This window comes from Pinus tabuliformis, chromosome 4_2 (genome assembly GCF_031772625.1).
Source record: "Pinus tabuliformis cultivar Carrire ecotype Pingquan chromosome 4_2, CPIR1, whole genome shotgun sequence".
NCBI lineage: Eukaryota > Viridiplantae > Streptophyta > Pinopsida > Pinales > Pinaceae > Pinus > Pinus tabuliformis.
In genome coordinates, this window is record NC_142304.1 from 65,973,854 (window position 1) to 66,001,742 (window position 27,889).

The 27,889-nt window shown below is 38.3% G+C and overlaps 1 protein-coding gene across 16 annotated transcripts in view; it reads right to left on the bottom strand.

Annotated features, from left to right (window-relative positions):
- Positions 1-436: 436 nt before the first annotated feature.
- LOC149168266 (protein PHOSPHATE STARVATION RESPONSE 3-like) overlaps positions 437-27,889 on the bottom strand; it is a 58,271-nt gene continuing 30,818 nt past the window's right edge. For all 16 annotated transcript variants that reach the window (XM_089428199.1, XM_089428192.1, XM_089428191.1 and 13 more), the window contains 2 exons: positions 1,509-1,578; positions 437-1,397 (listed from right to left, as the gene is read on the bottom strand). In XM_089428199.1, the coding sequence (XP_089284325.1) occupies positions 924-1,397; positions 1,509-1,578 (544 nt within the window). In that variant the 3' untranslated portion in view covers positions 437-923. The remainder of the gene's footprint in view (positions 1,398-1,508; positions 1,579-27,889) is intronic.

A 27,889-nucleotide genomic window follows, 5' to 3' on the forward strand; every position in this document is an offset into this window, starting at 1 on the left:
TTTATTTTTTTTCCAAAATCAATAAAACCATGAAAAAGTTGTGAAAATAAAGAAGCTTTAAAACAAAAAGAAAATTACTATGAATTGGCCAAAAGTTCAGAATTTTTTTCCAATAGCAAAGAATAGAAAATGTAAATAGCCACCATACCACCCAACATTAAAACATATATAAATTAACAAATATAATGAATATAATCAAAAATATATATAAAGAATTTGTTAAACTAATTGTCATCAATATTATTAAACATTAGACTACTGATCCAAATGCTATTAAACATTTGACTAATTCTATAATTCTATAAGTGCCTGATCCAAATACCCTTAAATAAGATATATTAATTTTTGGTAACAAGAAATACATCCCTCCTTATACATCTCCATATGGTTGATTCTTAATGTTAATATATTTTATTATGTTGGATGATACTCATAATGGTCTATAACTCTAATGAAAACCTTTCGGGTTTTTTTTCATGAAAACATATTTCAAAACGCTTCATAATTTACAATGCTGTAGAATAAGTGAGACTCCTATCTCTATGAAAGTAATATTTTGTTGTGGAAAAGCCCTTCAGGATATCGGTAGCTACAGTTTCAGGTGTTAGAAAATGTTACACAATTCGAACTATCATTGGAAACTCCTAAACATTAATAAAATGAGGACAATTTGAACAGATGATAAGCATATGTTTCACTCGAAAGGTGCTCCAAAACGCATAATATTGTGAATTCAGTGACCTGCACTGCTCTCTATTCTACTTACAATCCACATGCATCCTCGCGGAGCCCATATCCAGAGTGCTGGAATATTTGTTCACTAAAGACTGCCGAAGGTGATCAGCACCACATAAAAATATCCCTCTGCTGAGACAAAGTTGAAATGCATGTCTCAAAAACTGATTCAGGCAAAGGCTAATTGTTCATGATACCAAGCCTCTTGATAGAGGACCTAGTTTATCCATACATGTGTTCTCGGGGTTTGATCTCATACGTTTTGCCGGTGGTGATTTTGTTCCATCTTCGGCCTCTGGAATTGACCCTGACCCACAACGACGGGGGGCCTTTTCGGTGTTTGCCACAACTTCAGAGTTGTTGTCAGCGACCACCACAATCGGCAATGATTTGTCACTGGCACTCACAGCTGGAAGTGTCCCACGGACACTCTTATCCCCGCTTTGCACCGTCTCAATTCTTTTGGCAGGAAATGATAGGGAACCATAATCTTCAACATCAGAAGACTGCTCAAAGGGAGCTGCAGCAGCAAACGGATTGCTTGAACGAGGGGCAGATAGGCTTTGACTCTTGAATGAGCTATCTGTTTTTTGTTGCTCTTCAAACATCTTCTGTAGGTATTTTCCATGTTCTTCTATCTTTAACTGCAATGCCCTCTGGACCTGCACTAGCACAGAAGCTTCATTTGAAACTGAATGTAACAAGATTTGAGCCACGGCATAGATAGTAAAAGCGTAGTTTTGAAATACAACCAATCTATGGAGCGTAAGTACCTCAAGCTGCTCGTGTAACTTCTTTTGCATCTCCATCTGTAACCGCAATGCCTCCGTAATTTGCATTCCCCTGTCACAAAAAGACAAATCACAACTACTGTTGATCATTCATTTTCTAATGAAGAGCCACCCTGCAAGGCCATGAAACAAATAACAGAAAACCATTTTACAGTTAACGACATGTATGCCAGTAGTCACAATTTCCGAAAGTATCAGAACTCAAAAGTGGGATACATTTCTTTGCAATCAACTGTTCGCAGGATTTTTGGGACAGGTGCATAGCTGGTTAACCTTAATGTTCTCGTGTCCCAAAACGCCTTTTGGTTGTACGACTAGCAGACCAATTTGTGACGTGTCCTCCCATCCAGACATGTTTTTTCTTTGAAGATTTAGCTAGAAATATGGCCGCCTTCTTGCCACTACACTGAACATAGTTGACTTAAGGCATTTACTTTACATAGTTAGCTTGACTTCCAGACATTTACCCCACCCAATATCGTCTTCTAGGCATTTCTTTTAGCCATAGCTCGAGCATAGATTGATATGGTTATTCCTCCTTGCCAACAAGTTGTCACTTTTACATCTTGGTCAAGCTGTTCCGTAGAAATTTTTGTAATAACTATGGCTTGTGCCTTTAAATATAGGCTAAGCCACCTAGTTTGTGTTCAATGACACAGAAATTTGGAAATATTTTGGTGCAAGAATACTATAAAATTTACCATTAAGTTTGACAAAGAAATTACATTAATGTCAATGAGAACAATGATATAACCACCTGAAGACACAATAACATATTGATCAAATACATGTAAGCATAATCTATTAACGTTTGCTTACTATAGGAACAATTAGCCAGTAAGTACTTGTATATATACCCCACAAAACCCTATCCGTCTCTTCCTGCTCATCCATGCCCCACAAAACCTTATCCCTCTCTTCCTGCTCATCCATGGCCACCGTCAAAGGAAGGAGCTGAAGCGCACACTTACACCCTTCCACCCAAACTGCAGCAGCATTCAAAACCCTCACGAATGCGACCGCAACAAAAAGAAAAACCCTAAAGAAATGGACTGGAGTTCCACTTTGTAAAGACATTGGAAGCTTCACCCCACTTGATTGTGAAATCAAGGATTCCTGTTGGCAAATTTCTCGTACTTGTAAACACAACTCTCATAAGAAAATTTAATGGGACATGGCCAACTCAAAGGCCCTCGAAGCATGGGTAAAGATTCACTAGTATCACTGAAAGTCCGGCAAGCCATTTTTATTGAGGAAAAAAGGATGTTACCCTATTCTCTTTGAACACGAAGAATACAAGAATAAAGTTTTCGGAGGAGTTCCATAGTCTTTAGGGGCTAAAGGCCTATATCTCAATAATTGAATGTTAAACATCAACGCAGACGATGACATATCAACAGCAATCTCTGCATGGTTCAACTCCCATTTCTCCCATTGATTTTGTGGAATGTAAGTAAAGGAATTGGAAAACATGCTGGGGAATGCCATTGATTTTTTGGCTGCTCCGGGTTGCTCTCTTAGGAAGAGGGCGCATAAGCGTTGAAATGGATTCCTTGCTAGATGTGTGGGGGAGGATCCCTTACACCCCTACGACAGATTCCTTACTTATGATAATTAGCATCTTCTGTTTTTGCTCAGCGTTAGGCTATGATGAGACCAAATTCACCCAGAGGCATACCCACACCAGGATTGCATGGGAACCACAGTATCACCAATCTGGATCAGATTTCACAGAATTTTCCTATTTTTCAACGGATATATCAGAGACCTACTACATGAAATTGGTGGTCCAAAAACTCCTTATGTAGATGTGCCACATGAGATATTCAAAAAGAAACTAAATAAAGTCTCATCCTATCAACTAATATAACCATTTAAAACCAACAAGCGTATGCTAATGTAAAATCAAGAGACCGGGATTATGCCCGTACTTTGTAAAGAACCCTGAAAGAAAAAATTGTAATGTATTTCACCCATGTTATGCTAGTGTCCCTGTTTCGAAAAAGCATCTGCCGCTAGATTTGTCCCCTGTAAATTATGAGAAAATGAGAAAATGTGAGCTCTTTAATTTTTAGATCCTTTATCCAGTGCATCCAGTTTCAAAGGAGTGGAGGGGGCGAAGGCTGAGCATTCATTAACCCAATCTCATAAATGTGCTTACAGCTCGATTGCATATTGGCAATCTATTGATTAAAATTTAAAGGTCACAACTCATCAGAAAGGGTGCCTCTACCAGGATGCCTATGCGCATGATGGAATTTGTTGAATTTGACCTTGTTGATCGGTTGCCCATGCTAATGACAGAATGTTTGGACTGAATGGGTATTAACAAATGAAAGAAACATTAATGGCAGTTTTAAAAATAGTAAAACAATACTTTAAATCAACACATTAAAAATAGCAATAACAAAATAAATTAATGCTTGCTATCATTAAAATACTTTAATTTGCACCTTAATTTTACATAACTTGATATAGAGATATAAAGTAACCCAAGATACTACAAAGAAGAATAAAAAAAATAAAAATATAAAACCTCTTAGTACGAGTTCATATGGAAACGAGCAGAAAAAAATCAATTTACATTTTAGTACAAGAAAAAAATGTAATTTCTTCAATACTTTATATAGAGATGACAGAAATAGTAATATTGATATTCCCTGATGCGTAATTCATTTTTAAAACAAAAATATATTAATAACAAAAAATATTTCCCTGTCAACCATAAGTAAAATATTTCAATGTCCATATTAAATAGCATAGTTTTATATCTATTTTATATAGACAAAAATAAAGTAATTTAAATTAAAAAAATTCTTATATTTTCACTTTCCATAACCAGAAAGATGTGTAATTTATTTCATTTTTAATATGGAGTTGATATATAAAATTTTAAAAATATCAATAACAAAGAAAAATTTATCGTGAGTTATAAATAAAATATTTCAATATACAGATTGAATAAAAGATTTTAACAACATATATAGAGAAAAAAAAAATTGAAAGAATTCTTATTCCATTAATAGCTTCTTTCTAATTCAATGTATGAGGAAGATTTATAATTCTTTCAATGTTTAATATTATGTAACATTTTAGAAAATATTAAAAAAAAAAAATTAAATATATGGTTACAGGAAAAATATGAGGGGGCGTGTTTTAACATTTTAATGTGGAGAATATGAATTATATATAGAATGTTTCAATGCCAATTACATTTATATTATATCAGCGTAAATCCATCTTAACTCTAGATCTACCAAGCGTCGAAAGGGATCAAATCTCTTTTCACTCTAAAAGAGGTTTGCATCTCAAGAGATTCGATCCCTCTTGGCGCTTGGTAGATCCGGAGTTAAAATGGATCTAGATTGGTTTTAAAATGTAATAAAAAATAATAATAAAAAAATAAAAAGTCCGTATATATATATATATATAGGCGTAGTTTAACTTATACATATATATAACATTATAAACAATTTAAATAATGATGATTCATATTCATATTCATGACATTTTAAAACTTCATGTTTAAATTTAGTTAATAATCGTACGAAGACTTGGTGCAAGCCAATGACAACGATCAACCTGACAAGTGCATGTGGAGCAGCCAACAGTGTACACTTGGGATTCATTCCAACTAAAGGATGGAAATGTGGCCAAAGAGTTATCACTTCAAGGCGCGCATAAAGAGGACATTGAATTCGCATCATTTGAGCTTTCACCTGTGTAGGTGTCGATCACATCACATTCATACTGCAATGATAGATCCAAAGAGAATGATAGTTTCCATTAATGGAAATTCTGATCTGATACGTATCACACTAAAACTAGAAGAGGTTCTGGAATATTCCCATTATGGAGAGTGATTTATGCAAGGAAGAAAAAGGTCGTTGAGCAAGCAGGAAAACACTTGAGGGATAGTTTGAGAGTCACCAAGCAAACTGAAGAACCAAGCCTTCCTGGCCTAGTCCCCCCTTACCCCCCCCCCCCTTCTTTGTCTTTCATTTTCATGTCGATGGTTTTCTCTCAGTGAAGAAGCTTTGTATGAGGTGGGCTCTTATAGTCAAGGATGCTTGCTTAAGCCTGAAGGAGTCAATTCTTTCTCACCATCAACATTCTCAGTTATACAACATTGTCATGCATTTAGGTTTCTCAATTGAAGTTCATTCTTAATTATGGTCTTTGGTTTGGTTCATTATGATCAATACTTCCAGGTTTCAGTTATTGCTAGTTATTGCCTTCTTTCTCTCACCACATTGTCTGCTCTCCCTACTTGCTTGCCCCCTTCACCCTCTCTTGCTAGCAGAATGCTCTCCCCTGCCTTCTTCCACCATGCCAGTGAAATCTTCCTTGGGCAAGGGAATTTATTTTAAAGAGATTTTGGATGCCAGACTGCAAACCTTTGGCCAAACCTACAGTGCGACATTTAAAGTTATCTATTAATTTAAATTATCATTTGGTTGATCCATCTTCGTATAATCAATAAATTAGTCTCCTTATGTATTTTGTGAATATCAAGCATGATATTTGTTTTGTGGCGAATTCTTTGAGTCAGTGGGAACACTACCAAACATGTGCTCAGATATCTAAAGGGCATAGTTCATTATGGCATGAGGTGTATGGGAGGAAAGTTGTTACATGGACTTGTAGGTTCAAATTGGGCATGAGATAAAAGCATAGGGAAAAATATTTTTGATCACCGATTTGGCTTGGGGCAGTGGTTGGACTCAATTTAGTTGAAGTATATGCTAGTGTCATGGACAGAGTACTTCTAGACATTGCTTCAGCGTGGGAATAGGTATGATAACCCAATTCAACAACTAGGGGGCAATTGCACTCAGTTCAGCAGAACTACAATGTATGGCAATGTCATCAACATGTTGCGAGGCCATTTCGCTTCGCAAGTTTATTGCAGAGTTGACTAATCGAATGTTGAAGATCACTATTGTGCGATGTGTACTATGCAAATCAAGGTTATGTAGTGCCCTCTCCCAATTGATTGGCTAAGGAAGGACAAAATAGCCTATACAACCCCATAGGCTATAGTCTTGACAAAGGAGTTAAGCCCAATTTTTCCAATGTTGGGTCAGTTGGGGCAAAAACAACCCCAAAATTGAGGGTTGCATCCACAAACTCTCACATTTGGAAGCCCATGCAGAAATCTATAAATAGAGGAGAGTCGGAATCAAATGATCCACATCAAATTAGATCAAATATATCTATTTTCTTGAGTTGTAGATATAAGGGTTTTAAGAGCCCATTTCCTCTATTAATTTCGGTGGTGAAAGATTCCACCCTAGTTAGTAAATTTATCCATTTATCTTCTATTACCATTTGCCTGGAAATTTGTGGGAGCTAGCAATTGTTTGGTCAAATAACAAATTGCTGGAAAATTTTGAGGCAAATTATGGCACTCTTGAAGTATCTCACTGACATTCAGAAGCAAATTGAGGTATATGGGGGAACTCGTTGACAATCTAAGGCAATTCAGGCATCCTAAAGTAATACACTGACATTCTGAGGCAATTATGGCATCTTGAGGCAACCCGCTAGCAGTTTGAGGAAATTCGGGCATCCTAAGGCAAATCGCTGGCAGCGTGAGGCATTTCGAGAGTTTGGATTTTTGAAGATAAGGTGGATCCTGCGGCTAAAGTCAATGCTTTGAATCTACGGTCGTCCACAGAGGAAAGTTCCAACAAGTGTCCCTGCGACTTCTCTGTCTCTACGGTTTTGCACAAGGAGAAGGTTCGGTCCTTAAGGCAAAAATGGTCTGGTGATTAACAAGAGTTTTGTCCATGCAGTTGTCCATAGCTAGGGAACTCGGTCCATGAGGAAGTAAGACTAGGTTATGTCAGTACGCAGTAAACAAGCATATAGATTCTCTGGATTGGATATAGCATAAGATTACATATTGTTTGTAATAAGGATGTGACCTTGCAAAACTATATTGGATGAATTATGGGTTGTATACAATTTCTCTTACATTGGGGAGAAAGCCCTAGATCAATGCGATTTTATTGAAGAAATATATTGTTGTTAAACTCACACTGATTTACAAAAAGGTATCTTGTTGTTTATGTATATTATTGTTTATTTTTATTGAAAAACCCTAGCTAAGAACGAACACTAAGGGCAAAAATTATCCTAGGACAGTTACAGTGGTATCAGAGTTGTGTGTCCTGCCAGCTTGTGAGTGCATGAGCCTTGTATGCTTCCAAAGTATACTAGCAACGTTATAGTAAGAAAAAAACAAACACCCATCTATGGGAGACAGAGTAGGGAAAGGAGGACAAGAGCCTAGTGATCTCTTGCTGGAAATAATTCTAGAGCAGCAACAAATGACTAATACGCATGTACAAGGGCAACAGCAAATTACCCAAGGGAAGCAACAAATGACGCAGGTCGTTGTCTAGGCTATAAACAGTTTGGGTAATAATGGTTTAAATGTTAGTAACAGGACTGGTGCTTAAGGGAGCAACAGCCATAATCCTGGTTCTTCCAATATTGTTGATCAAGCAAACAATGGGGAAACTAGTGGAAGAAGTCACAGACCCTTACTTCCTCAATTTTTAGATGATCAGACAATAGCAACCCAAGGAACAGCGAAACAAAATGGACTCTTTACTAAATACTTTCGAGAATACGCAACACTAGAGGAGAATACACGAGCAGTCATGTCTTTCCAAGAATTCAGCAACATCAAATACAAAAATAGACCCAGGGGACAGCAAAATTCTAATCGAATGTGCAAGTAAACGATCCATCCCTTCTTTTTATGGGTCATCTAAATGTTCAGCAAGAGCTTGGGTGCGAAAAATTGACACCTACTTTAGACTCAATCAGATGCTAGAAGCAAACGTTATCCAATTTGCCACATTATATTTGGAAGGAGAAGCACATGAATGGTGGTATCATGGACTAGTTACATTAGGGCATGCGAACATCACTTCTTATGTAGACTTTACACAGAGATTGATAGATTGATTTGATCGAAAGACCCCGGATATACACTTTAGAGAGCTAGCACAACTCAAACAGAGAGGATTGCACGAAGAGTATATCACAGAATTCAAACAAACCACAGGGATGGTGACAGACATATCTGAAGAAAAGCTAATCATGCTCTTCACAGAGGGATTATCTGAACCCTTACAGGGCTGGGTTAAGGCATTTAGTCTACAACCCTACAGGACGCCATCAAGAAGACTCGAGATATGGGAAATGAAACAACCAAATCTAAGACCTCGGCTCTTCACAAAGGCATTATCTGAACCCCTACAGGGCTGGGTTAAGGCATTCAGTTTGCCACCCTACAGGACGCCATCAAGAAGACTCGAGATATGGGAAATGCAACAACCAAATCTAAGACTTCGCCAAAGCCTTTCATCCCTCAAAAACACAAGCATAAAAATTCCTTTCAACGTAGCCCAAGAAGGACAAGTTAGACGAGGAAACCTAAAGCGAGCTAAGAAGAAAGAAACTATGTTTCACTTGCAAGGAACCATGGGAACCATGACACCAAAGATTAGGCATAGGAAAAATCCATTACATTGATGTTGTCTCTGACAGCAAGGATGAAGAAGAGCCCACCCAAAATGATAAGCCTAGCAGCCCAAGGGAAGAACAACCACAAGAGGAGGCTAAAGAGGAAGAAAAACCCCACGAGGAGAAGAGCCCAACGACCGAAGGTTAATATTGCTTCTCTATCAGGAAACCCCATGTATTACACCTTCACGATCAAGGGAGTTATCAAGGGACAACGCACCACAACCTCGGTTGATGGAGGAGCTACGCACAACTTTATTGATGCAGCATTAGTGGTAAAAAGAGGTCTTCCCGCAGAAGAATTCTAAGGCCTTGATGTGATAGTAGGGGATGGGTACAACTTGGACTACACACAAGTAATTCTAGGTTTGAGTGTCACGCTCGGTAATTACACTTTTACTAGTGATTTTTATGTAATAGATCTTGCATATATCAATTTAGTGTTGGGGGTTCAATGGCTATATTTGTTAGGAAAAATAACTATGGACTACCAAACAATAGAGATTGAATTCAAAGCATCGAATGGCAATAAAAGAGTATTGAGAGGCATGACTAATAGCAGCGCACAAGTTGTTTATGCCAAAAGAATGGAGGCCATATTTAGACATGGAGACATAGCTTATGCTATAGAACGTTTGATTACAAGCCAAAAAATTATTGATTTTTCAAGTGCAATAAAGACAAGCATAATTTTTTGCTACAGATAATTACTTCCAATGATCTTATTCTTGCTTTAGCAAATTCCAAATCATTAAACAATTATACTTCGAAAAGTTTCAACCATAAACACAATGCAGCAATAGAGATCATAGTAGAATAAGCATGCACAACCAACACAAAAAATTACGCTGGGAAAACCCAACCTCCAGAAAAAACCAACAATCTTTTATTAAGATAAATTGTCTAATTCAACAAATGTACAATCTGAATATCCCAGTCAAGCTTAGTCAAACTAATCAATCAATTCATATAGGTCAAACCTAATCAAGAGAGAAGATTCCAGTCCTCTGCAACAGCTAGTCAAATAGGCCTACTTTCAACCTCTGCAACTTCTGTTCAGCTGGCCAAATTTCGGCCCCTACAACTACCTCAAGAATTTCGATCAACTTTCCCAGAAGTTTGGTCAAATGCCTCAGTCAAACTACGGTCAAATAGAGCAGCAGAAGGTTCAGTCAACGCGGGTCAAATAGCCCAAAAAAATTCAAAGTCAACGTTGATCAAAGCAAGTCAAAATTTGTCGGTCTTTACTCTCTCTCCTTCGCACATGTGGACAGAAAAACAGAAGAATAGATGATCTGAATTGATGACAAATGGAAGAGGTTGATTGGTCAATATATAGAGGTCAAATGAGGAGGGTTTAAACCAAGGGTCAAACCCATTAGTATGGTGGGGTTGACCTGAACTTCAAAAATAATATTTTAATTTCCTTTGACTTCGCTGACTTGAATACCGACCTTAGCTACAAAAATTCAACACTCTCTCTTACCTAGGGAGGTATTCATCTTGACTTCCTCATATGTACATTATGTTGAAATAATTTATCCTTCCCAAGAAAAGATTGAAAGCATTCATCCACTATATGTGGAAAGCATCCTGCATCAGCATCATGCAAAGGAATCTAGTCACCCACTACACATAACCCTTTGCAAATGGATCTAGTCACCCACTGGCCAAACACCTTTTGGCCTTCTGGGGTCAAGACTAGTCTTGGGCCACCATTTATCCGAGTCATCACCTGGAACCTAGTCAACACTTGTGACCTATGGTGAAACCCTAGGCCCATTTACCATTCCCACATGTCATCACATGCTATTGAACGGAAAATCACTTTCCCAATGCTATAAGGCACTCACTCAACCCACTAGCCAAATAACCATTAGCAATATGGTCAGGTAAGCCCTTACCGAGGGAGCACTCTGGGTCTTGATGCTATCTAGGCCAATCTCCCTAGCCACATTACATGGCCCCCGTCAATATCCTGACCCAGGGAGAATCTCTACCCCTTGATGCTACAACATCAACACTCCCTTTAACTAAGGGAAGCATTCTCAACCACTCCAAGCTTGTCCAAGAAGTAAACAAGCTTCATCCCGGGTCAAAGGTTTTGTGAAAATGTCAGCAACTTGCTCATTTGTAGAAATGTATTGGAGCCTCATTGCTCCCTTTTGTACCATGTCCCAAATGTGGCGGTACCATGATCTCGGTGTGCTTTGACTTGTTATCACTGTCGTCTCTTGTACCTGATCAAACAATCATGTGAGTAGCTTTCGAAGCCACACTGCTTTACAACTCGCCAAACAAGCTGCAATATACTCTTCTTCAGTGGTGTTGTCAGCTTCCTACTCATCATAGCAGACCCCAAGTTGAATCATCATCCTAATATGCTTTTCCTGACATGGAAATCCTGGCTTCTCCCTCTGCCACTCAGCTTCTTCAAATTAGTTACCATGGGAGTGGCCATGGACTAGTTGTCTATCATCCCAATTCTCTAAAGGATCGTAACAATATGCTTCCTTGACCAAGAAAGATATCACCCAACCTCTACCACACTTCTAGTCCCAAGAAGTAATGTATCCAACCAAGATCCTTCATCTCAAACTTAGAGGTCAACTCCCTACGACATTGAAGCAAGGCTTGATGTGGTAATCCCAATTGCACCCTCTATCACGGAAGCAAATCTTATCTTCTTGTCACATGCCCAAGTGTTTGTACAAAGCTTTCTTCAGTTCGCAGATATGAGATCCCATTCATGTACCTCAAAGCCCTGAGGTAGCTCTATGTACACTTCTTCCTCAATTACTTCATTGAGGAAGGCAGTCTCCACATCCACTTGATGTAATTTCCAACCTATAATAGAAGCAACTGAAATAATAGTTTTAACAAATGTGTCCCTGACAACTGGAGCAGATGTCTCCTCATAGTCCTCTCCCTCTTTCTAGGAGAATCCTCATGAATCTTGCTTTGTACTTCTCTTTGTTGCCATCTACCGCATACTTCATCTTGTAGATCCACTTGGAATTCACCACTAACTTCTCTTCGGCACAATTTTCTCTATCATGGCGTCCTTCAAACTTGATGGTCGGCCAACTCCCTCTAAACTAGGAGCTCTTTCGATTATTAGGCATGGTTCTGGAATCTAGATGTCAGTGCAATTTCTCCCTCTTGAAAACAAAATTACTCTAAGAGAATCCTCTTGTCACAAGCTTTTCTTCGTTCTTCCCAAAGATTTCATCTACCACTAGAGCCTTGGCATTCTGTATGATGTACCTACAACCCTCATTAGAAGGTCATGGAAGAAACAATTATAACCTAGTAAAAGAAACAAATATAAGAGGCTAACTAATAATAAAGCAATAATAATCGAAGGAGAGAAAGATATAGAGTACTTATCTTTTGCTCCGAGAATTGGAGGGATTTGACAACTCCCTCTTGATCCTTGCCTTCTTGCAAAAATCATTGAAATCCATATGCAAACTCATCCTCCTCGTCCACAACATCAACTACTAATGCATGTTATTTTCCTTTCCTTCCTCGCATGAGCTACAGTTTCTTCATTCATCAGATTCATCAATTTTCAATATTCTAGGTCTAGCTCTAGGGTTTTATCCTAAACCCTAGGGTTTTCTAAATCATAACTACCAGCTCTTCCTTTTGGAGTAACTTTTGATTAGCAACATATCTTAGTCAATACGATTTATATAAAAGGCATCTTCTACACATACTTGTCTAAAAAGCAAAGTCATTTGAATTGTCATTCTTGGATCTCTTTTGATGTGGATGCTCATCATCATCAATGTTTGTTGCTAAAGCATTATTCTTGCCCTTCCTCTTCTTATCATCCTTTCCTTCAAGACACTTATCTTTATAATGACCAAAATTCTAGCAACAAAAACATTGAATCTTTGACATATCCTTCTTCTATGAATCCCTTCTCTGAAACTTTCCAAAACCTCATTTACCATTCTTTGTATGAGCTACAAATGCTTGGGACTCCATCTTGAGGTCTCTAAATCCTTCCTTTTGATACCAATCTAAATTCTTCTTGAGTGCAGGAGGTCCATAGTTGGTCAAAACTTGGAATTTCTATTCTACCACAAATGCTAGATGCAAATGAATCCCATGAATCAGGTAGACCATTAAGAGTTGTAGTCACAAGTTTTGTTTCTTCAATGCTTTCTCCAATAGCATGAAGTTGATTTCTCAAATGAGAGATCCTCATGAAGTAGGAAGCCATTGTATCATCTCTAATTATTTGAAAATCACAAAGTTGGTTCCTCAAGCTCATTTTATGACCAATGTTGTTGATAGTATACAATCCTACTAGGGCATCATACATCTACTTTGAGTTTACAATCATGAAACATATGGAATCAAGTGGTCTTTGATGGATTCAACAAGAATCCTCTTAGCAATTATTTCGGACTTCTTGTACCTTGTTTTTCCTTCATTATCCTATGGTTTAGTAACCTTACCTTTCACATAATCCATAACATCATTCTCTTCAAGAATGAGATCAATCCTTGTCTTCCAAGCCCTAAAATTTGTAGCTCCTTCCAACTTAATCACTATCTTGGTAGATGAACCCATGCTCAAAGATCTAGTCACAGATTAGACTACAGAAGTAGGTGTCTTCAAGAGTGATCTCAATGCCCTTTCCTTCACCAAAGCTCTGATACCATGTTGATTTTTCAAGTGCAATAAAGACAAGCACAATTTTCTATTATAGATAATTGCTTCCAATGATCTTATTCTTACTTTAGCACATTCCCAATCATTAAGCAATTATACTTCAGGAAATTTCAACCACAAATACAATAGTGCAATAGAGGTCACAGTGGAATAAGCATGCACAAGAGACACAAAAAATTTACCCTAGGAAAGCCCAACCTCGAGAAAAACCCAACAATCTTTTCTTAGGAGAAATTGTCCAATTCAACAAATGTACAATCTGAATATCCCAATCAAACTTAGTCAAACTAACCAATCAATTCATATGTATCAAAACTAGTCAAAAGAGAGAACTTCAGTCTTCTGGAACAGTTGATCAATTCTAGTCAAATGGGCTGAATTTCAGCCTCTACAACTTATGGTCAACCCTAGTCAATAGGTCGAATTTCAACCTCTACAACTTCTAGTCAACTCTGGTCAACAAGTCGAAATTTAGCCCTTGCAATTACCTCGAGAATTTTGGTCAACTATCCCAGAGTTTCGATCAAATGGCTTAGCCAAACTGTGGTCAAACAAAGCAACAGAATAATAGATGATCCAAATTGATGCCAAATGGAGGAGGTCAACTGGTCAATATATAGAGGTCAAATGAGGAGGGTTTTGACCAAGGGTCAAACCCATTCATATGGTGGGGCTGACTTGAACTTCAAAAATAATATTTTAATTTCCTTTGACTTTGTTGACTTGAATAACGACATTAGCTACAAAAATTCAACAAAGACACCCAGAAATAGTAGCCCACAATACAAGGCAGACATTCAACAGGTGTGGAATAAGCATGGTCAAGTATTTGCACCATACTTACCACACCATATTGGCAACCAAAGAAAATGAAGGATGAGAGAGAGAAGACAATCCAAGAATTGCTAGCTATGGGCCACATCAGACCTAGCTCGAGTCCATTTGTTTCGTCAGTAATTCTGGTGAGAAAGAAGGATGGCACATGGAGGATGTATATTGACTACCAAGCACTCAACAAAAGGACCATCAAGAACAAGTACCCTATTATAATGTATAAATATTTTTTTGGAAGAAGTCACGTTGAATATTTTGGTCAACGCGTTTCGAACCAACAAGTGTGGTTCATTTTCAGGACACGATGAAGAGACAGATCCAGGAAGAAGGTTAAATAGGGAGACAAACCAACCTAACAGCGAGAAGGAAACGACTATATTTGACCAGGGGAGGAAAAGAAAAAAGTTTAATATTATTTAATTAAATTTAATTAATTTATTAATTGTTAATTTTATCAATATATATATTTTTATTAACTTATTAACTCAATGGTTATATTTGACTGGGGTTTTAATAATATTTATTAAAATATTATCTTATTATCTCAACGGCTATAATATTTATTTAGTTTATAAAACGAGTGTTATTATTATTATTATTATTTTTTTCTTATACCAATAATGGATATAAATTTTAATATCATTAAATAATACTAATATTCATATCACTAATGCTAATATTAATAAGTATTATTATTAGTATTATGTATTATTAATAATAGTATAAGTATTTAGTATAAATAATATTATTAAAATGACCAAATCTTTGGCTTATTATTAATAAACTAATGTTTACTATTAATATTAATAATAATAGTTTTATTAATATTAATGCTACTAATAACAATACTTAATAATATTAATTATTTATATTAATGTTAGTAATACTATTAATACCAATGCTAATATTAAGAAAGAAAAAAAAAGGGACAAAAGGTTAAGACACAGACGGACAAAGACGAAGGAAAAACTAAGAAGAGAGGGCAGGAATCCAACAACTACTAATTTTCCAGCCGTCATCCCTATTAATATTACTGGAAGACCTCTCAATTTCAATGGCTTCCCTAAACTTACGATGATGAAAATGAGGAATCTTAGTGATAACCCTAGCCTCCTCAATGCATATATGATGCTTGGTCTTCTCTGCATGTTTGGCCAAAGCCGAAGATTTGGTCCTCCCATGCTTGATATCAACCGCGTGTTCCTTAATCCTTTGGTTAATAGAACGCCTGGTTTCACCGATGTATGAGGTTCCACAGGAACAAGGGATGATATAAACACCTTTCATATCCATCAGGTTCACCTTATCTTTGACAGTCTTTAGGGAGCTTCTAATGGTGCTGAGGGGTCTAAAGGTCGAGGGAATATTATGATTTTTCAGGATTCTCGCAATCTTGTCTGTCGTCCCTTGGATGAAGGGGAGGTGGACTCCTGAACTACGATCAATGGGTTCTTTCTTGACCTTGGGACCCTTACTCGCTTTGAGGAAAGCTTGGACACCCTGCTGCCTACTATAACCATTCTGGACAAAAACATTAAGGAGATGGGACTTTTCTTTAGAAAAGTGGTCGCCATCAGAAATTCTTAGAGCATGAGTGGCTAACGTGCTGAGAACACCTATCTTCTGAGCAGGGAAATGGTGGGAATTGGCATGAAGATACTACTCAGTATGAGTCTTTTTTTGATACACCTCATGGGAGAAAGATCCATCAGCTTTCCTAGAAATGAGGACATCAAGAAAAGGAAGGCAACCATCGACTTCACGCTCCATCGTAAACTTAATAAAATTAGATTGATTATTGAGATGTTGGAAGAAGAGATCTAATTTATCAAGCCCGTGCTACCATATGGTGCAGGTATCATCAACAAATCTTTTCCAAAGCTTAGGTTTAAATAAAGCAGAGGATAAAGCCTTGGATTCAAAATCTTCAATGAAAAGGTTAGCAACGATAAGGGGCAGGGGGGAACCCATGGCCACCCCACAGGTTTGTTCATAGAACACACCTTCAAAACAGAAAAAAAGTGGAGGTGAGGCAGATCTCAACTAATTTAGCCGTGTCGGGATCAGTAAGACGAAAGATGACATCCAGGGCTTCCTTGATGGGGATGCTAGTGTACAGGGAAAGTACCCTATTCCCAAGTTCGATGAATTACTGGATGAATTACAAGGAGCAATATACTTTTCAAAGATTGACCTACAATTAGGATATCATCAACTTTGGGTTCAAGAGCAAGATGTGCCAAAAACAACTTTTCGATGCCACTATGGACACTTTGAGTTTTTAGTCATGCCATTTGAGTTAACCAATGCTCCTGCCACATTCCAATCTTGTATCAGTAGCATCTTCAACAAGAAGCTAAGGAATTTCTCACTGGTATTCTTCGATGGCTTCCTCATATACAGCAGGGCGTGGGAAGGCCACCTGGGCCATTTGGACAATTTTGGGCATAATGAATGAACAATCACTCTATTCCAAGGCATCAAAATGTGAATTTAGGACGACGGAAATTCTTTATTTGGGACATAATCAGTGCGCAAGGAGTGCGGGTACATCAAGAGAAGATTCAGGCAATATTGGATTGGCCTACACCCAAGAATCTGACAAAATTACGAGGATTTTTCAGAATTTACACCTATTACCTATAGTTCGTCAAAGGGTTCTCACATTTAAGTGCACCTCTAACAGATTTGATAAAGAAAGAAGCATTCAGATGGATGGAAGAATTGGACAAGACATTCAATAAGTTCAAGGAAGTAATGAACTCATGTTTAGTATTGGCACTTCCATACTTCAATCAACCTTTTGTATTGGAATGTGATGCTTCGAGAGAAGGAATAGCATTTGTACTAATGTAGAAGAGACATTCAATCACATTCAAAAGACGAAAACTCCAAGATTTAGAGAGACGTTACTCCATATACAACAAAGAGATGTTATCTATTATGCACACCTTGGAAATGTCCAAACAGTACTTGGTGGGAAGCAAGTTTGTAGTCAAGACAAACCACAACACCTTACAACATTTCTTGGAACACAAAGACCTAAAAGAAAGACAACAGAAGTGGGTAAGTCAGGTCCAAGCTTATGATTGAATACATAAGGGGTAAAAAGAATGTTATGGTCGATGAACTTTCCAGAAAACCAGCAACATCTTCCCTGATGAACCTCACAAAAGATCGGAAGGCTCATCTCTTGGCAAAGTACTCCAAAAATAAGTTTGCATGTGCACTAACGGACGAACTCCTTCAAGATGACACGTACAACATAATAAATGACAATATTCTCTATAAAGATAGGATATATTTGGTCCCTGAATCCACGCTCAAGGAGAAAAGCATTAAGGCTACATATGACATACCATTAGTTGGACACCAAGGGTTCTTCAAAACTTACAATCAGATTAGGGAGCGGTTTTCATGGAAAGGTCTCAAAGATGACATATTAAAATACGTCAAGGAATGCGTAACATGTCAACAAAATAAGGTCGAGCACACACATCCCACAAGTTTTCTCCAACCATTACCAATTTTGGACCAAAAATGGGAGAGCATCTCAATGGAATTCATTACAGGGCTACCCAAAGCGCAAATCAAGGATTGCATCTACACAGTGGTTGACAGGTTGACGAAATTTGCACATTTCTTTGCAATTCCAACTGATTACTTAGCCAAACAAGTGGCAAACTTTTCTTCGAAGAAGTCTTCAAACTCCATGGACTACCTCAAAATATAATCAAAGATCAGATTCGCAGATTTACGGGTGTGTTTTGGTAGGAGCTCTTCAGGATAGTAGGGACAAAATTAACACCGAGCACTAGCTACCATTCGCAAACAAATGGCCAGACAAAGATCGTGAATAAATGGATTGAGGGATACTTTGTAACTACATGATTGGTCAGCAAAAAGCATGGATCAAACGGTTGAACCTTGGGGAGCATTGTTACAACACCATTTATCACTTGTCTATTAAGATGACACCTTTTAAAGCACTATACGACTATGATGCCCCGACTTTTATTGACATGGCCTTTGGAGATAGCAAGGCTCCATTAGCTAAAGACTAGATACAAGAAAGTCTGGACATTCTTAGGATACTCAAACAAAACATGCAGGCCGCCCAAAACCAGCAAAAGATGTACGCAAACCAGCACTGAACAGAACACAGCTCTAAGGTAGGAGGCCTCATTTTCTTGAGATTGCAGCCATATATACAATCTACACTCAAGAAAAAAGGTGCAAAAAGATTGAAGTCAAGATTGTATAGACCTTACAAAGTTCTTCGAAGGGTTGACGAAGTGGCATGTGAGTTAGAACTACCAAGGGAAAGCAGAATTCATAACATCTTCCATGTATCATGTCTCAAGAAGGTTGTGGGGCAGCAGGTCACTACTTCTATCGAACTGTCACTTTGGATGAAGAAGGACAAATGGAGCTAGTCCCATAAGCAATCATGGCAATACGAGAAAAGAAGTTGAGGGGCAAAGTAATTTCAAAATATCTTACTAAATGGAAAAATCTATTGGAAGAAGACGCCACATGGGAAGGAGAAAGAGTTTTACAACATCCAAATTTGCAATTGCTTGAGGGCAAGCAATTTCAGGAAGGGGGGAATTGTAATGTCCTCTCCCAATTGATTGGCTAAGGAAGGATGAAATAGTTTATCCAACCTCGTAGGCTATAGTCTTGATAAAGGGGTAAAACCCAATTTTTCCAATGTTGGGGCAACATTGTGTAAATGTTGGGTCAGTTAGGGCAAAAAAACCCAAAATTGGGGGTTGCATCCACAACCCCTCACATTTGGAAGCCCATGAAGGAATCTATAAATAGAGGAGAGTTGGAATCAAATGATCATCATCGAATTGGATCAAATACATTTGTTTTCTTGAGTTGTAGCTCTAAGGGTTTTAAGACCCCATTTCCTCTATTAATTTTGATGGTGAAAGATTCCACCCACGTTAGTAAATTTCTCCACTTATCTTATGTTACCATCTGTCTGGATATTTGTGGGAGTTGGCAAATGTTTGGTCAAATAACAAATCATTGGAAAATTTTGGGGCAAATCGTGGCACTCTTTAAGTATCTCGAAGACATTCTAAAGAAGTTCAGGTATCCTGAGGGAACTCTTTGACATTTTGAGGCAATTCGGGCATCCTGAGGTAATACACCGACATTATGAGGTAATTCTGGCATCTTGAGGCAACTCGCTGGCAGTCTAAGGCAATTTGGGCATCTTGAGGCAACTCACTAGTAACCCGAGGCAATTCGAGAGTTCGGATTCTTGAAGATAAGGTGGGTCTTGTAGCTAAAGTCAATGTTTTGAATTTGTGGATGTCCACAGGGAAAAGTTTCGACAAGTGTCCCTGTGCTTCTTCGTCTCTGCGGTTTTGCACAAGGAGAAGGTTCGGTCCTTAAGGCAGGAGAGGTTTGGCCATCTTTTGCATATTACTTTGCTTTAATTGTGGCTTCATATGATTTTATCATTCTTTCAACCGCATCAACCTCTTTGGGTAGATTTTCGGGCTCTAACTCTACAGATGAGGATATAAGGTGTCAATCCCAATGACAAATGACAATCAAAGCAAAGAATGTATGTGGATAATAAGGGAAATATGGAATGTGGTAAGCATGGATTACCTTGGGCACGTTGCTTCAATCAATGCTCCTATTAGTGCCCTTCCTAAAGGAAGGACCTTAGGGGAGGTCACATTGGACTAGGGGCAAAGGATAACCTCCCAAGTTAAGCATGCAAACAAGAGTACAATCAAGAGCATTCAATCATCAAGTTTGGACAGTGATCCATACTACCATGCCCCAAAACATTAAATGAAAGCACATGATTACAAAAATGGTTAATGCACCTTCCGATATATGACCCACTTTCTTTCAAGAAGCATGCCAGATCAGAAAAAGTAGTGGCTGGAGCATAAGTCGAGAGATCTAACGAAAATTTATATGTAGGCCATCATAGGGCTACTAGTTGGTTGGTTGTCAAATGAGGAGAAAAAATTCTCCAATGGGTTATCCACTTTTGGTGGGCAACAATGCCTTAAATCTTTGAAGAGCAAGGCAGCATTGTTCCCAATAAGACACTCTGTGAGAATATAATTTAGTTCACACTATTGTCCACTCCAAATCCCTCCAGAGGAAATACATGATCATAAAGTTGGATGTTTCCAATGCATTTGATAAAGTTAATTGTGATTTGATTGTAAATGACTTTGCCTTCTCTCAAAATTTCATCTCTTGGAGCAAAGAATGTGTAAATTCACTATGGATCTCCCCATTCGTTAATGGCAAAGCTGCTGTTTTTTTCAAAGCATCTAAAGGGATAAGACAAGGGTGCTCCCTCTCCACCTACTTGTATATTCTAATGGCGGAGTCTCTGGGTATGGCCTTAGAGGAAAGAAGTGACAAAGCAGTCCTCCCGAGAATTGAAATGGGGCAAGGATCCAAAACTATTAATAGTTCTCAATCAAAAATACCACATTACTATTGGAAAGAGCATCAACAATTATAGCAAGAGGTTCTAAGTCAATATTATCCAATATTTGAGAGCCTTGTTGGGAGGGGGAGATTAATAACAGAAAAGTATAATTCATCGTATCAACATAGAGGAGAATACTCCTAAAGGGAATAGCATCAATAATCGAATTCCCCGCTGAACAAGAAAGGCACTATGCAACCTACTTGACCACCCCTCTTTCTCCAGGGGCATTGGGATCACATGCTTAGAAATTTTAAAAAGAAATTACTATTAGCTACCTAGAGCACACAACGGCTCAATCCCTCACCAACACCCTTCTCTATCTATGTTCAACATTCATTGTCGCAGAAGGAACATCGAGGGAAATGTGTAAGATGATTAGAAACTTCTTGTTCGTCAAAGGAGATTGCCTCCACAAGCCCCTTTGGAAAGAGGCCATGGTGATCCTTCGAGGCCTTTTTATTTCTTTAGTCCATTGGCATCTCCATCCATTGCCTCCCCCATTTCAATTACTCCTTCCATGTTCATGATCACCTCCTTTCCTTGAAGCATGTATTGAATCGGGTGGTTAAAGAGGATATCTACCAATAGTACATGTCCCAATAGGAACATTGAAGGAAATTGTAAGATGATTAGAAACTTCTTGTTCGTCAAAGGAGATTGCCTCCAAAAGCCACTTTGGAAAGAGGCCACGGTGATCCTCTGAGGCCTCTTTGTTTCTTCAGTCCATTGGCATCTCTATCCATTGCCTCCCCCATTTCAATTACTCCTTCCATGTTCATGATCACCTCCTTTCCTTGAAGCATGTATTGAACCGAGTGGTTAAAGAGGATATCTACCAATAGTACATGCAGGTCACTTGAGCCGCCGCCCCCAAGGACCTCTCTAGGATGGCATTTTGCTTCAAGCACTTCATGCAACTAAGGGACAATATCAGTGTCAAACCCATATATACTCAAAGAAATTAGATGCATAGCCTTAAGATTCCTCCTAGCCAGTTCTTGCTTTTTACGTTCACTAGCTTTAGATTGAGAAGGATCGTCAAATTTCATGGTCAAAGAAGGTTTGTTGGCAGTGTCATCCGCAAGAAATTCAATCAAAAGGAGCATCCCATCTTCAAGTATCCCGCTTATTATAAAATCATAGGGAGGTTCCATCGCCTCTATCAGGGCTTGGGGGACTCCCTCACTACCTTCTTCCTTCATCCAAACCGAAGTTTCATAGTACTTTTTTCGAGAGCTCTTACGAGAACCTATCAAGACAAAACTCGACAGGGGGCTCACTTCCTTTCTCCTCTATCATGAACCAGATTGGATCACTATATTGTTTGTCATCCTTCTTGATGCTTTCATGGTGGAAAAATCAAAGAAATCAGCTTAAAAGAGTAGGGATCAGAAACCTTATGGGCTACTTTGAGGCCTTAAACAACATTTTTTTGGGGGGAGAACTTTGCCATTTAAGCATCCCACCCCATATATTTATTCTACACTCAAAGACCTTTCCAACAACTATGCAAAAGTTATGCCTCTCGAAAGTTGGCCTATCATGTTTGACCACCACAATTCGAGAGGATGCCACGTCAAATCTCATTACTCATGGAAGAGAGGCTAGCCACGTGGGGATGATAAAGAAAACTCTAGAAGGGTTGAGTTGTAACTCATGTTGAGGGTTGGATGGGTCAAATTTAAGCCCTAGTTGGCTATCGGGTTGTGTTATAACTAGGCCACTAGGAGGAAAAGGGGTTCAATTCTATTATAGTGCATTTTGTTCCGTAGTAGAGAATAGTAGCTCAAAATGGATACAGAGAGGGAAGAAAATTGTGTTTTGTAGCATCCCACAAGCCACAAGTCTCACTTTTGTATTTGCTTGATTTCCATTCAGAGAAAGAGAGAGCATAGCAACCTGAATTTCCAACAAGGTTTTCTCTTGAAAGGGTTTCCCATGTCATATCTTGGTGTTATTGTGGTTTGTGAGTAATTGTCTTTTCCCTGTTATCTATTTTCCACATTTTCAATATTGCATGAATAAGAGAACCAAAATATAAGGAATCTTAACCCTCCTAGTATAGATTTCATATTTCAGTATATTTTTATCATATATGTTGTGATGAATTGTCCAATCAAATATACAGATCATATCTTGACTACCAATGGGAGCAAGCAAAATGCAAAGAGTCAAGACACAACACCTCTGACACTAGACCAATGTGACCACCAGCCTCCTCTCAATCTTCAGTCGGGAACCAACCCCACAAGGATCTTGAGGAATTCTTGTTCCCAACACAATTCAATTCTTACACTCCCCACCTGACAAGGAGACCAAACTTTCATCACTAGGTTCTTCCCAGTGGCCTAAAGTGTTAGGAGAATCTCAACGGATCAATCTTGACACCCTTCCAAGGTCACACAAATAGTTCCTCTCACCCTAGACTCTCCCTTGAGTACAGTGTAATAGAGTCTATTGGCTCCTCCTTTGTGGTTGGCAGTGCAACAAGGAATTCTTCATCTTCCTCAACTTTCACCTCAATTTTCAATGTGACCATTGCCTTTTATCCTGTTGTATCTATGCTTATGCTTTTCGCTATCTCAAATTCAATAGCCTAGTTAGATTATTTTATCTTTTAGCTTCTAGAAATTGCTTTGGCACTCCAAACAATTTATTACTTACTACTAGATTGTACTTTTTGGTATAGGTGATTACTTTTTTTGGTCATTTGTCAACATTAATAAAATTATCTCATCTTATTATCTTATCCTAGGGGAAGGTGGAAAGCAATCAAGTATGAAAAAGTTTCCTCTGGTTTCATAAACGCCCTCCCTAAACTCATAGGAGGGCTTGCTATCAAAGGTCTCGAACAAATGAACACAGTATTGGGAGCAAAATATTCCTTGGAATCCCCCTAAGCCCTTCTGGTGGAAAGAAATTCTATCAACAACATACAATGAAGGATAAAGAAAATTTATAGTTTCCCTCCAGTGGCTCAGGGATCTCAAGTTTTAAGACCATCCTTAGGGCCTTCCCTACAATTAGAAGCTATGTCTCATGGTGCCCAAAGGATGGTTCAGCAGTCAAAATCTAAGAAGATCCTAATTATGGAAGCCCTCTTTTGGAATCTAACCCAGTGTTCAATATGCTCAGAAGGCAGTTTAAAGAGAAAAATATCAATGTTCTAGCTGCTATATCTTGATTGGAAACGACAGTTCCCTCCACATCTCCATTCTCTGCCTTTGCTATGTACCCCCCCTTTGGTCTCAACCTACCCAAGCACTAGAAGGAAAGCCCTGATAATAAAAGGTATAAGTGCTTCCATCATATGGGGCTCTAGATGGATATACTAATAAAGAAGGATATAATTCCTCGTTAGCAGGGATCCCCTTTTCCCTCCTTTCAAAATTGATTGGAATAAGCTCCCTTCTGGAACATGGCTCAAAAAAAATTACTTACCAGGGAGAACTTACCAAAGAAAGGCATTACTGGACCTTCAATATATACTTTTGGTTGCCCAAACACAGAATCCCCCATTTATTTTGAGATTGTTCTTTTACCTGTGTATTCTCGATATTTTGCTTGGGGAAATCAGTCTCCCCATCTCTCTCAAACTGACTTCCATGGAGAAAATGTTCAGCGACTGGTATTCTTCCCATCCTTTGAACAGCCTGGGATATTATACCTAGAATTGTATCTTGCAAGGTTTAGCTTTCCAGAAATGACAGGATTTTCAATGATGAAGTTGTTAGACCTGATCTCACCAAAATGACCACCAGTGGTAATCCAATCAGATACTCCTAGGGAAAAATTCCAATGTGCAAAGTTGCAAGAAAACTTAAAAACCAAAACGAAGATAAATAAATGAACTCACAGGATCTTCCAAACCGGAATCCTAAAAAAGAAATCCACCATCCTCGGAAAGAAGTGAATTTGAATTCAAGCAGGTTGTTCCCACCCAACAATGATATTGAATCTTTACTCCAGACTCAGAAAATTCATGTTCGTTTCATTGATGGAGCCTCAAAAGGGAACTCAAGGCCCTCTAGCTCTGCGGGTGTAATCATCAATCCAGATTCCAAAGGGAGAAGCATTAAAAAAATTTACTTAGAATACAGGAATTTCAACAAACAGTCGAGCCGAAATGCTAGCATTGTAGAAAGAAATTATTCTGCTGAAAGGAGTTACCTCAGGAAATGTTATTGTTATTGGTGACTCTAGGGTAACAGTCACTCAGCTACTGAAAAAACAGATACCTCCAAGATGCAGATTGAAAAGATTCTAACCAGATGCAAGATCTTAAAATAGTTCTGCAGCTGGAAAGGGAAACATGTTCTCAAGAAGTCCAATCCAGAAGCTGATAGTATCTTGGATCTGGGCATAAGTATGCCAAAATCTTCCCAGCTCTCAATGGCGCTAACCCTCGTTAATGAGGATATCATATGCCATGGGTGGTTGGGCCATCTTAATTATCGCCCCTCCGCCCACCCTGCCACTGCCACCCTGATTTCCCTTCCCCCTCATCCTTTACTCTGCCTTAACTTCCACCTAATAGCTTTCCAGCCTCATCCTATCCTCTTCTAGCAGCAATATCCCTCTCCTCAATCTCCCACACAAATCTCTCTTTCTCCTAAGATCGTCTAATACACAGTATTTGATCTCCTGTCAGGCCTTTTCAATGCTCTATACATTCCCATTTAGAACCCCCATATCCCCTCCCTTCTGCCTGCCAAATGCCTCTATTTATCTACCTTCTCTTCCCAGATTGGTCATGTGGTATCAATTTGCTCTTTTGCCAATCTTCCAGAAAAGGATTTTTTTTCTACAGTTATGCATGGAAAGCTTGGACAACAAAGAGGACAGTAGGACAGCTCGGCAAATGATAAAGTCCACAAAGAGACTACGGTATTCCACTGTGAGATAGCTACACTAGCAACTAAGCAGATTCTCAAAGTAGCTGAAGCCAGGGCCAAACAAATTAAACAAGAGCTAAAAGCAGTGGAGACAAGGTATGGAGCAGCCATCTACCATGTATCTGAGGATGTTTCCACCAAGCATACCCAACTTCAGAAGACCACTTTCCAATTAAGAGCACTTGTGAACCTCTTCTTTTATCTCCATAGGTTGTAAGGCATGTTCAACTTCCAAAGGCAGAACCTCCCCAGAGTGGAATGTAAGGGCCCGGTGTCAAACACATCCGACTCTACACCAAAGGATCTGCTTGAAAAGACATGCTGTCAAAAGACCCCTATAAAGGATAACATTACCTGCTCAAAATGTAGTCAACCCGGTTTTGAGTGCAGAAGAATGAATCTCATAATCTTGTTAGTAGTGGTTGAGGAATGTTTAGTTTTGGGGTTGTCGTGGTTTAGATCTGTTGAGTTTCCAGTATGTATTTCAAAATTAATGTCTAAGGCTTCAAAGTGTATCATCCTATCCTGAAGAAAGCATTAAGCGATTTTGCTTAAAAGAAATCAAGACTCAATCACATAGATAATCAGGGAGAAATCCACTATAAGAAGTCATGCAGCTATGAGTGTAAAGTGACTGCGCATTATGTAATCCACTTCTTCCAGTATGTTATAGACTGTTCTTTTTTTAAAAAAGACATGTCAAACATATACATGTGTGCGTGTTAATGTTTAGCGGAAAAAAATCGAATAAGCCTTTTATGAATAAACTAAAATGAATTGCCTGGCCATTAAAATCTGGCATTAATCTCACTATTAAGTCTGCCAGCAAATCCTCCATTAAATTCGCAAATGATTTTGATTCAACAAAATTTGAATTTTTTAAAATAAATTTGTCAAATGCAGTGACTCACTCTTCTCCATGCAATTTCATATTTTTCTTCCTCGTTAGGGTTCACCTTATAGATATCCTTTGTACCAGGGTATATATGGTTGAATAATTCGTGTTCCACCTCAAGTGAATTGTCTTGTCATTTATGGTCTTTGGAGGCAGGTCAGTAGACTATAGTTGCAATGCTTCCCCCTTCAATGTCATCAATTTCAATTAGAAAACCTTCCATCTATTTGATTACCCTTGTCAACCATTTTATTGTGTTGTTTCTCCACTCTAGGTGGGTGACTCTCCTTTGTTATTTTTGTCTATTGACTTTTATTAAATCTTTTTCCTTCCAGGACAATATTGTGATTAAGGACTTCAGCCAAGAGTGGATATATGATTACAGTTCTGCTTCAATATGTGTACTTTTCTATGACCAGGAAGGGTCATATAAGTATATAACTGCAATTCACCTAATAAAAACTGTATTGCACTTGGGCCAGGACTATTTTTCTGCTTCAACAGTATCATTAGCTATTAAAATTTCTATAGTTTTGAATACATTCTGCCAAGAATATTCTCTTTTACAAAATATCATTGATCATCAAATCAAATTTTCTGGAGTTTTCTTGGGATAATGCAGTTTTATTCTCAATATTTTCAGTTCAAGCAAAAAGCTTTGGGTCGGGTTATTTAAAACTGCACTCCAATCATTTATCGCATTTGTATTAGCACATAATTTGTTCCAATTGTTAACTTTAGCCCACATATTTTTTGTCGCTTGGTAGAGCATATCCAGTCTACCATTATACCTCTTTAGACCCCCTAAAGACAAATCTCCTTTTTAGACGCCTTGTATACAGAATCTCCTTTCAAAACCTATGTCCTAGGACCCCAACTTTAATTTTCCTTTTTTACCATAGAAATCTAGTTTTTTTCTAAGAAAATAAATCTTCATATCCGATATTTCAAGTGTGCAATCAGAATATACATGGTCTGCCCATTCAGGCTCAAAAGAAAAAAAGTCCTAGTTATGTAGTCA